Source organism: Camelus ferus, chromosome X (genome assembly GCF_009834535.1).
Source record: "Camelus ferus isolate YT-003-E chromosome X, BCGSAC_Cfer_1.0, whole genome shotgun sequence".
NCBI classification, from domain to species: Eukaryota; Metazoa; Chordata; class Mammalia; order Artiodactyla; family Camelidae; genus Camelus; species Camelus ferus.
The window spans coordinates 40,352,873-40,367,694 of NC_045732.1; the positions used below are offsets into that span (position 1 = coordinate 40,352,873).

General features: G+C 34.2%; 1 protein-coding gene across 2 annotated transcripts; it reads left to right on the top strand.

The window, feature by feature from the left end:
* The first annotated feature begins 1,683 nt into the window (after positions 1 to 1,683).
* NBDY (negative regulator of P-body association) lies at positions 1,684 to 12,613 on the top strand. Of its 2 annotated transcripts, none has more exons than XM_032475154.1 (3): positions 1,684 to 2,055; positions 3,758 to 3,894; positions 12,370 to 12,613. In XM_032475154.1, exon 1 carries the CDS (start codon positions 1,820 to 1,822, stop codon positions 2,024 to 2,026), a length of 207 nt encoding a protein of 68 aa, XP_032331045.1. In that variant the 5' UTR covers positions 1,684 to 1,819; the 3' UTR covers positions 2,027 to 2,055; positions 3,758 to 3,894; positions 12,370 to 12,613. The 2 variants fall into 2 exon arrangements, with proteins under 2 accessions (XP_032331045.1, XP_032331044.1); XM_032475153.1 differs by having other exon boundaries at positions 12,364 to 12,608.
* Positions 12,614 to 14,822: the final 2,209 nt, after the last annotated feature.

Consider the following 14,822-nt stretch of genomic DNA (forward strand, 5'->3'; position numbering starts at 1 on the left):
ATAAAACTCCAAAGATTGACTTGTACAACTGGGTAGAAGCTATGACACTCATTGAGATAAAGACTAGAAAAGGAGCAAGTTAGGAGGATTAGGAATAGACCAACTTTTCTCAAAAAGGATGATTCTGCCCCCCAGGGGACATTTGGGAGTTCCTGGAGACATATTTGGTTATCATACCTGGAGGCAGTTGGGGGATACTGGTCTGGGTTGGGATACTGCTAAACATCTAACAATGCACAGGACAGGCTCCCACCACAAAGAGTGATCTGGCCTCAAATGTTAGTAGGGCTACAAGTAGGAAACCTTAAGTTGAGAGTCCTCTCTTCTGAATTCTGCCACTCTTTCTTAGCCTTTGCAGTAGGCTTCTCCCCATCTGTCTCTAATTACTCAATATTCTGTCTTTAGCAGCCCACTTCTCTTTTCTCTACATTTTCTCTTGGGGATATCACCCATGACTTCAACTACCACATCTGTGTGGCTGACTCCTACAACTCTAAGTCCAGTCCCAACTGTTTGTTTTGATTTCCTTTCATATCTTTTCATTAACTTACTACTACATTTATCTTTATAAGTAGCATCTCTTAGAAAATCACAGGGTCATTTATGTCCTAAACATTTACTGAGTATCTAGTTTGTGTAAAGGGCGGTACTAGTACTTGGAGGAAGGTAGTGATGGTGGAGAAAAGAGGTAATCATGGTAAGTGCTTTAAATGCATTATCCCTAATTATGGCAATAGTCTTGCAAGGAAGAAATTATTGTCTTCTGGAAATGAAAGCTGCAAATGTTTAATCAACTATTTAAATACCACAGAGCTTGTAAATGTCAGAGTATTTCACAAGTCAGTTGTATGTTGACATTAAGGATTGAACTCTCTCCATTAAAAAACACTGAGGACAGTGCTGGGAAAGTGTGGTGTAGTTTATCCATTGCCAAAAGGGGATGGATGTGAATGATGAAGGTCTAAGGAGTTCCAGTAGCCTTTTTTTCCAAGCCACATTACACCCTCTTCCGGTTACTTACCTTATATCATAGAATATAAAACACCATCCATAGAAGGATGAAATCATTATTTTCCCTGACTTGAAAAAATAAAAAAGTTGACATTCAAAGTATTACATACCTTCAATTGTCGAGATTTCCTAGATGTTGAAATTTTTTTTTAAAGGTAAGCCTTCAGAGATTTCTAATTTGTTAAAATCTGAAGGAAAAAACGATCTTAGATTCTATGACATACGGTGAATTTGTTTTCCTCGTTTAATTTCCACGGACTGTGCTAGTGTGCTATTCTGACCTTTAGTCAACTAATAGGTTTGTATATTGCTTTCTAAATGATCGTAGTTTCATGGCTTTGTGTTGTGCTTCTGCAACTAGATTGTATCGTCCTTAGCTATTCAATCACTCCTTTGTTCTCCTCCCTCCCCCACTTCCCCTACTCCACCCCGCCCTCCAGCGCCTTTGCACAATCTATGCAGAGTTTACCGTTTAGGAGTAAACCTGAATTTCTTTTAATCTTAGAATTGCATACGTAGTATATATGACTGTCCACAGATTTATTTAGACGGGGTAGCGGCGGGGGGGCATTATGTTAAATACACACATGTTTTTTAAAGACCCATCCTTGTAGAAACGTTAAAATGGGGTGGGGTAGGGAGCGAGGGCGGAGGCGGAGAGGGGATATACGTCTCAGGATACAGGAAATACGGAAAGAGCGAAACCGGGAGGAAGTTCAGTGCCTGGAGGGGATCCGCCGCCATCTCAGGTCTTTTGGCCTCGCCGGGGTCCACCAGAGAGAGCTGTCGCCCGGATCCTATAATCCTTATGGGGGATCAGCCTTGTACCTCCGGGAGATCCACGCTCCCAGCTGGAAACACGCGGGAAACTAAACCTCCAAAAAAGCGCTGCCTCCTAGCTCCACGGTGGGATTATCCAGAAGGAACCCCCAACGGAGGTAGTACCCCTCTCCCTTCGGCACCTCCTCCTGCATCACCGGGCCTGAAGTCGCACCCACCTCCTCCAGAGAAGTAGTACAATATACTTCTCCCACCCCAAACCAGGTCAGATGCTTTCTTTCTCATGTGGGACATCCAGGCCCTATGAAACTTAATTATGTGTTTTCCCAAATCTCCTTCTCCCTTTTCCTATTCTCTCCACGATTTCAAAATTGAAGAAACAACATACAGGCATTTAATAGCGTTTTCACAAAATATGCTTGGATGAATTTATGGATATTTAATAATAATAAGTAATTATTTTAATATATTAGCTTTGATAATCTTGGTTATATTTTTAAGAAATACACTTAAATCTTTTGATATGCTTGAAAGTAATTCATTGGGGCCCAGGCAAGGGGTACAAGCAAAATTTGCATGAGTTGATAATTGTTAAAGCTGGGTGATGTATACATGAGGATTCATTAAACTGTTCTTGCTATTTTTGTGTATATTTGAACTTTCTATTCAAAAAATGCTTGGTTCAAGATCAGTAACAACCTTGTGTTGAAGGGTGAATTCTTATGGCTAGCACTGCGCTAAGAGTGTTGTGAGCCTTCAGAAGTGTGTGTTTCTTTGTGTATAGCAGGAGAATTTAATGAGTAAAAAAAGTTGCAATATACTAAGTTAAACCCAAGCGCCATAATGTTTGCTAGTTAAGGTATTTAGGAAGCATGCAGAATGGACCAAGTTATTCTGTCTGGAAGTAATCGTGAGCCATCAAAGAAGAGGGTAACTTTGGGTGGGCCTTAAAGGGCGAGTGACATCTGCCTTGTGGAAGGGGAGGGAATGCTTTTTCAGACCTAGCGATTTCCAGAACAAAAGACCCAAGACAGGCTTGTTCTAGGAAAAGCTTGGCTGTAACTGAATCTATGAGAAGGACTAGAGGGTGAAATAGAGTGTTGCAGGGCCTGAATGCTGTGCTAAGGAGTATGCAGTTTAATCCATAAGCAGTGACAACCATTGAAGATTTTCAAGAAAGTGATGTATTTTACTATCAGAGAAACAATCTTCTGTTTACATGAGCTTATAGAAGGCAAAAAATAAAATAAAATATGGCCCAAACCTCACAGATTCTTGTAATCCAAAGGAAACAGGGCATCCTTTCTTCATTCATAAAATAAACCTTTAAGGAACCCTTACAATGGATTAGGCATTGTGTTGGGAGCTGTAGGGGATGGATAACCAAAGCACAGTGCCTGGAACACAGTAGGAGTCAAACATATTTGAATAAATTAAGTCAATAAATGATAGGATAACAGTGGCAACTGAAGGGGTTCTGGACTTAGGGCTTGGTGGTAGTGCATAGAAAAAGAATGAGCTCTGTTGCGTTTGAAAGCATCACCTGGTCATTCCTTACAGCCTGATTTTCCTCAACTTTACCTCTCTGTCCAAAGGGGTAGAGTGGTAGGAGGTGAGGGGAGACCATAAGGATAGCAGTGCTCAAATAGAAAACAAAGGAGGTTGTATAGGGCTAGAAGTGCAAGAGCTATGTAATTGCCTCCAGTGATTCAAAACATTGAAAACTAATTATAGAAAACATTTACTGAATATCTTTATGTGCCAGACACTGTTATAAAATGCTTCCCAGAGTCTATACTTTTAATTGCTATGCAATAGATCCCTTCTAATACTATCTATCTAACTGTTTTTCAGGAATTTACAGTTGAAAAGGGGATATGGTAGAGCATAAAGACTTGAGCAGGTCAGGGGAAAGAGATGAAGAGTAGCAGAAGAAATAATTTCACCTTATTTTACTATTTTTCAGTCTTTGAAGGATTGCAATATGACTCCATTTCCTTGATGCATTCATAAAATAGTTCACTCAGCGAAGACAATGAAGATTATTGACAATGCTACCCTGCTTTTACTGATGTCCTGCACTGGGAAGTTGTGATTTTTAAGGTAATTTTACCAAAAACTTATTAAGGGAGGAGGAGGAATAAGAGTTAATTATGACACATTAAATATAACTAACCAAACAAAAACCAAAAAGCTAGAAACAAATGATAAACTTGAAACGATTTTCTTCATTACATGAAACCATATATACCATATAATAATAATGTAATATATAAGCTCTTTTGTTAGATTCACTCCTAATTACCTTATAGTTTCTGTTGTTACTGTGAAGTGTATCTTTTGAACCACATTTTCAGATTATTGCTGCTAAATGGGAACATGATTGATATTTTTACGTACTGTTTTTATATGCTGTAATATTTCTGGATTCTATTTGTTCTAATAATTTGTATATTCTCTGGATTATCTGTTATTTAATTATATTGTGAATAATGGCAGTTTCTTCCTTTCCAATATTTATTTGTTTAATTTGTCTTACTCTGTTAGCTAGGATCTTCAGTACAGCAAGAAATAGTAGCAGTGATAGAGGATTTCTTTGTCTTGCTCCTGAATTTATAAGGGAATTCTACAAATGTTTCACCGTTTTTAGTAGATTTTCTTTTTCAGGTTAAGGAACTTCCTTTCTATTCTTAGTTTGCTGAGAGCTTTTATCATAAAAGAGTATGGAGTTTTTTCTCCAGATACTTTGTATCTGCTGCCATGATCTTCTGCGGTTTTTTCTCCATTAATATGACAGTATGACTGTGTGATAAATTATATAAATTATAATAATCGATTTTCTAATATATTTCCTGCTTTTGGTTTCATCAGGCCTCACCACTGAATATTTTGTCTCCTATTTTAAAATTTTTTCCTTTTTTATTTTAATTTCCTTCTTTACTGTCTTTTTGTTTGCTCTTTTTCTAATTTATTTAGGCCATTAGCTCAGTAATTTAAAATTCTTTATAGGTTTTTTTTTTTTGGTGGGGGGAGGTAATTAGGTTTATTTATTTATTTATACTTTTTGAGAGAGGTATTGGAGATTGAACCCAGGACCTCATGCATGCGAGGCACACGCTCTACCACTGAGCTATACCCTCCCCCCTAGCTCAGTAATTTTAAATCTTCTTTTCTAAAATAAGAATTTATGACTATTAATTTTCCACTATGTACCACTTTAAAAGAATTTCACAGATTTTTATATGTGGTTTTTTTATTATTCAATTATTATTTTCTAATTTCTCTTATGATTTCTTTTTTGACTCATGAGTTATTTGTTCTTTTAAATTTATAAACATATGGGTCTCCTTTTTAAAAAATCATATTGTAAAATAATTAATCTATAGTTAAGCTTCATCTTATTTTCTGCTTTAAAATGTTTAATGTTTTTTTATTCTTCTGGTAACAGAAAGCAAAATTATACACTGGCTCCTCATCCCAATAGATTTAAGCACTATAAATCTTTTTCTTTCATTAAATATGTAAATACATAAAACACATTACATATAATGCATAATATAAATACATAATAAATACAGTACATAATAAATATAATACATATAATACATAAATACATTAAATACATAAAAACTGTGATTATGCTATTCAGTGAAGGAGTTACTGCTGATATTTATACTTGTGTTTTTAAACTTTTTATTTTGATCTAATCCTACATTTAAAAAAATTGTAAGAATATTCCAAAGAACTCCCATATACCCTTTATGCAGATTCACCAATTACCGTTTTGCCATATTTGCTTTATCACTGTCTATCTTCTGTTTCTGTTTCTCCCTTCCCTTTTTTCTCCTCCTCCTTCACCAACCCTCCTCCTCTTCTCTCTCCCTCTGAACTATTTGAGAGTAACATACAGACATCATGCTCCTTTACCTGGAAATACTTAAGTGTATGTTTCCTCAGAATGGTGCCTTTCTCTTACATAACCTCAGTACATGTGTCAAAATAGAAATTTGATGTTGTTCCATTTTTTTGTTTCATAAACCTTTATTGTCAAGATTATCCACTCAATCACTGAAAAAGGGTTGAGTTTGGAAGAACATGTATTTCAAATGGGCAATGTAAGCTCTATTAAAGTTCCTTTTTTCTTCCAGCTTTATTGAAATACATTTGATATATAATGTAAGTTTAAAGAATACAGTGTGATGATTCGCTACATGTATATATTACAAAATGATTACCCACACTAATAAAGCTAGTTAACACATCTGTCATGTCACATAATTACTATTTTTTTGTGTGTGGTGAGAACTTTTAAGATTACTCTCTTAGCAACTTGAAAGTATATAATACAAAATTGTTAACTACAGTCATAGCTATATATAGTATTAACTACACTATATAGTTATGTAACTATATATACCATTACTATAATATTAACTATAGTATAATGTACATCATGCTGTACATTAGATCCTCAGAATTTAATCATGTTACAACTGAAAGTTTATACCCTTTGACCACTTTCACCCGTTTCCCCTACCCTCTCACCCCTGGAAACCATCAGTCTACTCTCTTTCTGAGAGTTCAGTTTTTTTTTTTTTTTTCCCAGATTCCTTGTGTAAGTGAGAGCATACAGTATTTGTCTTTCTCTGTCTCACTTATTTCATTTAGCCTGATGCCCTCCAGGTTTATCCATTAGGTCAGAAATGATAGGATTTCCTTCTTTTTGTAGTGGAATAGCATTCCATTGTATATATTCACCACATTCTCTTTGTCCATTCATCTGTCAGTAGTCAGATTGTTTCCCCGTCTTGATTATTGTAAACAATGATGCAGTGAACATAGGGGTTGTGGATCTCTTTGAGATAGTGATTTCATTTCCTTCAGATACATACTCAGAAGTGGAATTGCTGGATCATATGGTAGTCCTATTTTTAATTATTTGAGGAACTTCCATACTGTTTTCCATAATAGATAGTTCAGTTTTCATTCCCATCAAGGAATGTGCAAGCATTCCCTTTTCTCTATATCCTTGCCAGCACTTATTTCCTGTTTTTGTTAATACCTGGGATTTTTTTTTATTTGCATTTCCCTGATCATTAGTGATGTTGAGCAGCTTTTCATGTACCTGTTGATAAGTGTCCTTGGAAAAATGTATATTCAGTTATTTTTGAATTGGATTGTTTTTCTGCTATTTGAGTTGCATGAATTCCTTGTATATTTTGGATATTAATTTCATATCAGATATGTGGTTTTAAAATATTTTCTCCCATTCCACAGGTTGGTTTTTCATTTTGTTGATCATGTCTTTTGCTTTGCAGAAGCTTTTTAGTTTGATGTAGCCCCATTTGTTTATTTTTTGTTTTTGTTGTTTGTGCTTTGGGTGTCATGTCCATAAAATCATTGCAAAGACCAATGTCAAGAAGCTTTTCCCTGTATTTTCTTATAGGAATTTTATAATTTCAGGTCCTTACCTTTAAGTCTTTAATCCATTTTGAACTAATTTTTGCAAGTGGTATAAGATTGGGCTCCAGTTTCATTCTTTTTCATGGTGAGTGTTCGGTTTTCTCAGCATTATGTATGAAATAGACTATCTTTTCTCCATGGAATATTCTTGACTCCCTGCATATGCAGGGGTTTTATTCTGGGCTCTCGATTCTGTTCTATGGTCTGTGTGTCTGTTTTTAATGCCAGTATCTGCCAGCATCATATTTTTTGATTATTATAGCTTAGTAGTATATGAAATTGGTGTTCCAATATTATTATCTAGGCCATGTTCCAATTTGACCAATTTGCCCCAATAATGTCTTTTATAACTATTTTATTTTCTTAGTTAAAATTTCAGTCTAGGATGATGCATTGCATTTAGTTCTCATTGTCTCTTCTGTTTTCTTTAATCTATAAGAGTTCAGCCTTTCTTTGTCTCTCATGACATTGACAATTTAAAATAATACAGGACAGTTATTTTGTAGATTGTTCCTAAATTTAAATTTGTGTTCCAGTTCCTCATAATTATATTTAGATTATGCATTTTGGCAGGCATGTCAGAGAAGTAATTTTGTATTGTTCTCAGGGCATCATATCAGGGGCACATAATGCTGATTTGATCCCTTAAAAGTAATGTTAACCTTGATTACTTGGTTAAGATGATGTTTGCTAGATTAATCCACTCAAAAGTTTCATTTTCCTCTTGTAGTTTGTAATTTCGCTGGGGGTACTTTGAAACTGTAAATATACTAAAATCCACTGGTTTTAATATCCATTGATAAATTCTTAACTGAATCAGTTAATTGCTGTGATAGCTGCAAAATGGTTATTTTCAAAACCACCATCATTTTTACTACATCTATTAATTTGTATTCTACTTCAAGGAAGAGCTTTTTCTCTCTCCATGTATTTGTTCATTTATTTATATTAGTTTAGGCACATAGATTTTTACTTTATTTCATGAATGTGCTGTTGCTATCATTAATTTAATGCTCAAATTGTCCCATTGGCAGCCCATTCAAGCTGGCCTCTATGTCCATTTGACATATTACCATCATTCTTTGATACATACTTTGACTTCAATATTTCCTTACTTTTTTACTTTCAGGGTTGTCTTGTTTTTCCTGCCTCATTGACCATTTCTCTATGTATCTCTGGTACCTTTTAGTGGCAGAGGGTATTTAGGAACCAAGACATGGGTACATGGCTATTTTTTAGCTCTACATTTTGTTATTCTTTTCCATTTAATTGCACTTAGTACAGACAGTGTGGTTTACATGATATTACTTAGTATTTGTTGAGATTTGCTTTATGTTCTAGAGAACATGATCAGTTTATAAGTGTTTCATGTGTGCCTGAAAATATTTTGTATATTCTAATTGTTGCATGGAGGGTTCTACGAATGTCCATTAAACTTGTTAATTGTGTTGTTTATTTTCTATATCACAATTAATTTTGTTTGCTGGATTTATCAATTATTGAAAGAGTTAGATTCAGAATGATTGTGGATTTGTCAGATCCTTGTAGTTTTATAAATTTTTGCTTTATATATTTAAGGCTTTATTATTTGTACATACAAGTCTAAAATAGATGCACCTTTTATCATTCTTAGTTACTCATTTGGGTTTTTTTGCATTTGAAGTCTTTTGTCCTTTTGTCTGATAGACTTTCCTTTGTTTGGATGGTACTTCTTTTTTCTATCCTTTTACTTAGTTAATTTCTTTTTTTTTTCTTCCTTTTATTTTTCAGAAAATGTTCTGCCAGAAAAAAGTGAATGCATTGATTAACTTCTGAATTTACCAGCAGGATTTATTATTATAATTAAGGAAAAGGTTTATACCTCCAAACATTATTTCTTTCACCAATTGTTTATTTTATGAAACTTCAATTCTTCAGTAAAGTCAAAAGATATTATTCATGTAGATCCATCAGTTGTTTATTTTGCTACATATGTTTATCTCTCTATAAATATGTAAATATATATACATATATATATACACACATGCACACTTTTTTGCTTAACGATTTAGAAGTAACTTGTAGATATCATGACACTTCAGCCTTAAATGCTTCAGTGTGTATCTCTTAAGAACAAGGGCATTACTGTTATCACACTCAGAAAAATTCAGCATTGATACAATTATCTAATATATTGTTCATATCAAAGTTCCCCAATTGTCCTAACAATAACCTTTATATCTTTTTATCTGTTTTGATCCAGGATCCAGTCAAGGATCATGCACTACATTTAGTTGTCATGACCCTTTAGTCATTTAAAATCTAGAATAGCACTGTCCCATCCTTTTCTTTTAGTTTTTCATAACATTAGCATTTCTGACAAGCCCAAGCAGTTGTCTTACATACATCCCACAATCTGAACTTGCCTGTTTTCCCCAGGCTAATTTGAGCATTTTTAGTAAGAAGACTATACATGTGATGCTGTGTCTTTGCTATTGCATCACATGAGGAGGCACAAAATGCCAGTTGGTCCCATTCATTACTGATGATGCTAAGTTTGTTGACTTTGTTTAAAGACTTTTTAAATAGCAATTTTAAGTTTACGGTACAACTGAGAGGAAGGTACAGAGATTTCCCATATGCCCCCTGCCCCTACATGTGCTTAGCCTTTTCCATTATCAATATCCCATACCAGAGTGGTACATTTTTTACAGCTGATGAACCTACATTGACACATCTTTATCACCCAAAGTCCATCATTATATTGTTCACTCTTGAAAAGTATACATTCTTGGTGTTATACATTCTATGAGTTTGGACAAATGTATAATGACATGTATTCATCACTGTGATATCATACAGAGTATTTTCACTGCCTTGAAAATCCTCTGTGCTCCACCTATTTATCCCTATTCCTCAACCTCTGGCAACCACTGATCTTTTTACTGTCTCCATAGTTTTGCCTTTTCTAGAATGTTCTATAGTTGGAATCATATAGTATGTAACCTTTTCAAATTGGGCTCTTTCCCATAGTAATATGCATTTATAGTTCCTCCATATCTTTTCATGGCCTGATAGTTCTTTTTTTTTCAGTGCTGAGTAACATTCCATTGTCTGGATGTACCAGTTTATTTATCCTTCACTTACTGAAGAACATACTGGTTGCATCTAAGTTTTCACAAGTATGAATGAAGTTGCTATAAACAGAAGTGTGCAGGTTTTTCTGTGGACATAGGCTTTCAACTCCTTTGGATAAGTATCAAGAAGCATGATTGCTTATATTTGCGTTTTTATAGTTATAATTATGTTTATCTACATATACACATATACATATATATCATGCATACATATATACACACATATATATTTTTTGGAACCATTTGATGGTAAGATGCCTCATGACTCCTAACTTTTTCAGTATGTGTTTCCTAAGGACCTTTTTCATTTTTCACCAATTTTGCCAATAAATGTCATTTAGATCAAAAAAAGAAAGAAAAGAAGATCTGGTCCAGGATCTAATCCAGAATCATTTAGCTGTCATGTCTGTTTAGTTTCCTTTAATCTACAGTAGTTTCTTAGACTTTATCTAAGAAATAATGTTTTTGAAGATAATAACAGTTATTTTATAGAATGCCCTTCAAATTCAGTTTGTCTAATGTTTCCTCATCAAGTTCAGCTCAGGCACTTTTGCAAAGGAATACCACTGAAATGATGTTTTGTCCTTCTCAGTATGTTATATCAGGTGGTGCATGGTGTCAAATTGTTCCCTAACTTTTAATTTCTTGTTACAGAATACTATTCAGGAGATCTCAGAATGTAAGGCTTTGATGCCCTTTGGTGATTTCATGGATAGCTATGTGGTTACTTTTTACTTTCCCTTTAGGAAATAGTCACCATTTTTTGGACACAGGTGGAATTATAGTTTATAAATAGCATCATATTCCTTATATAAATTCCCTGTTTTTAGACGTACTCAGCATTAAGGGGAGTTTTCATGTCTGTTCTTCCATCATATTTTCCTGCCTTACAGCATTTACCTAGCCTGGCTGGTTGTCTGTCTGTTTCTCATTCTGAGAAGAGTTTTTTTTTTTTAACTGCTTCATGTGCAGAGTCTCTTTAAGTACCTTTCTCTGTGTGTGATTAGCCATTCCCTTGCCCTCATTACATAAGGACCTTGTTATAATACTTTAGATTGATCATTTTTAAAAGAAAATATGATATGATAAAGTTCCTTTCCTGGTAATTTCCTTTCCTGAAATGTTATGGTATCACCTTGGTCCTTAGTTTTTCTTGGAAGTGCACCAGCTTTTTTTGCATTGATTCTATATTAGTTTTCTATATTGCCATAAAAATTCATCACAAACTTAGAGGCTTAAAACAACACATTCATTATATTATAGTTCTGTAGGTCAGAAATCTGGTACAGGTTTCACTGGGTGAAAATCAAGGAGTTGGCAGGCTGCATTCCTTTCTGGGGTATCCAGGGGAAAATCTGTGTTTTATTCATTTGGTTGTTGACAAAATTTGGTTCCTTGTGATTGTAAGCCTGAAATCCCTGTTTCCTTGCTGGCTTTCAACTGAGGGCTTTTCCCAGCTTCTAGAAGCCACCTGCATTCTTTGGCTTGTTGCATCCTTCTTTCATCTTCGAAGCCAACAACAGCAGGTCAAGTCCTTCTCACATTAGAAATTCCCCATTTTCTTTTTTTTCTTTGGAAATTTACATCACCTAGGAGATATATATATATATAAATATAAATATATGTGTGTGTGTTTGAACAGCATTGCACTTAAAAAGATTTACAGTGACACTAAGAGAATGTCAGATTATTTTTCTTTTAAAAAGAATAGTTATATGACTCACTTTTGAGGAAAAAATAGGAAACAGAAGCATTTTATGTTGTTATAAGAGAATCTTTTCTGAAATAATAGAGTCTGGGTTCAAATATGGTTTCTCCATTTTCTGATTATATTAAGTCATTGAACTTCTGAGTCCAGTTTTCATCTCTTTAAATGAGGATAATGAATATCTGTCATATTTGACTCATAAGCTATTGTGAAAGTCAAGTGATGTTAAGTCAAACAAAAGAACCGTGTGCATATGACAATATATTAAATCAACTGCAATTTTAGTTTCAGAGCTTTCAAATCAATGTGTCAACTCCTCCAAGCCTCCAAAGTCAGCCATGACACCACCACACTTGACCCGCAAAAAGGTAAATGAAAACACATTTTCTATTATCCTCAATCATAAAGAGCATATAAAAGGGTCCTCATGGATATTAGATGCAGAAATTTTTCTACAAGTGGACTACATGTACCCCACACCCTCTAATAAGGGTGGTTATTGATGGAGGTTTTTATCTTCACCCCACAAATTATTTTTCAGCTTTGTTGAGGTATAATCAACAAATACAATTGTAAGATATTTAAAGAGTAAGTCATGGTGATTTGATATACATATACATTACGAAACGAGTTTTACCATCTAGTTAATTTAGACATCTATCACCTCCCTTTTTTTTTTTTTGGTGAGAGCATTTAAGTTCTAATCTCTTAGCAAATTTTAATTATGTAATACAGTGTTACCAACTATAGTCACCATGTTTTACATTAGATCCTCAGACCTTATTCATTCTATAGTTGAAAGTTTGTAACCTTTTACCAACCTCTCTATTTCCCCCACCCCCCAGCTGCTAGCAACTACTCCCTGTTTCTAGGAGTTTGACATTTTTTAAAGATACCACATTTAAGTGATACCATGCAATGTTGTCTTTCTCTGTATGGCTTATTTCATCCAGAATAATGCCCTCAGGATTTATCCATTATGTTGGAAATGGTAGAATTTTCTTCTTTCTCATGGCTGAATATATATATGTCATCTTTATCCTTTCAGCCATTGATAGACATATAGGTTGATTCCATAACTTGGCAATTGTAAATAACGTTACTATGAACATTGGGGTGCATATATTTTTTCAGTTAGTGTTTTTGGTAGGTTTTTTTTTTTTTTGGATATATATGCAGGAGTGGAATTGCTGGGTCATATGGTAGTTCTGATTTTAGTTTTTTGAGAAACATTCATACCGTGTTCCACAGTGACTGCACTAATTTATGTTACCACCAATGGTGTAGGAGAGTTCTGTTTTCTCTACATTCTCACAAACATTTGTTCTTTTTGTTCTTTTAGCTGATAGCCATTCTGACTCCTATAAAGTGGTTCATTGTGGTTTTGATTTGCATCTCCCTGATGGTTAGTGTTGTTGAGTATCTTTTCATGTGCCTATGGGCCATCTGCATTTTCTCTTTGAAGAAAAAAGGTCTATTTGGTTCTTTTGCTCATTTTTTAATTGGATTGTTTGTTCATTTTTTGATGTTGAGTTGTGTGAGCTATTTATGTATGTTGGATATTAACCCTTTATTGGTCATATCATTTGCAAATACCTTCTACCACTCAGTAGGTTGTCTTTTCATTTTGTTGAGGGTTTCCTTTGCTGTGCAAAAGTTTTTAAGTTTAGCTAGGTCTCATTTTTTTTCTTTATTTGCATTTGTTTCTTTTGCATTTGGAGACAGATCCAAATATATATTGCTTTGATTTATTTCAAAGAGTGTTCTGCCTATATTTTCTTCTAGGAGTTTTATAGTATCTGGTCTCACATTTATGTGTTTAATCCATTTGAATTTATTTTTGTATGTGGTATTAGAGAATATTCTAATATCATTCTTTTACATGTAGCTGTCCAGTTTTCTGAGCACCACTTGTTGAAGACACTGTCTTTTTCTCCTCTGTATGTTCTTGCCTACTTTGTCATAGATTACTTGACCATAAATGTGTGAGTTTATTTCTAGACTGTCTATTCTGTTCCATTGATCTATGTGTCTGTTTATGTACCAGGACCATACTGTTCTGATTACTGTAGCTTTGTAGTATAGTCTGAATTCAGGGAGCTTGATTCCTCCAGCTCTCTTCTTCTTTCTCAAGACTGTTTTGGCTATTCATGGTCTTTTGTGTTTCCATACAAATTTTGAAATAATTTGTTCTAGTTTTGTGAAAAATGCCATTGGTATTTTGATAGGGATTACACTGAATCTGTATATTGCCTTGAGTAATATTGTCATTTTAACAATATTGATTCTTATAATCCAAAAATGCAGTATATCTTTTCATCTTTTTGTGTTGTCTTCAGTTTCTTTCATCAATGTCTTACAATTTTCAGAGTATATATCTTAGGTAAATCTCCTTAGGTAGATTTAGTCCTAGCTGTTTTATTCTTTTTGATGTGATGGTAAATGAGATTATTGCCTTAATTTCTCTTTCTGATAGTTTGTTGTTATTGTATAGAAATGCAAATCTGTAGGAAACAGGAAGTCACTAAATATTTTTTAAGGAGGGTACTATGTTCACATTTGTATTTTATATAGATCCTACTAGTTACCATGTGGAGGATGCTGTAAAAAGAGATTAGACTTAGAAAACTATTTAATATACTTTTATGAAGATCTTGACGAAAAATGATAAGGATCTGAACTAAGTCAGTCATATCTGGGGTGGATCACAGAGGAATGGATTTGAGAAAGATTGATGAAATATT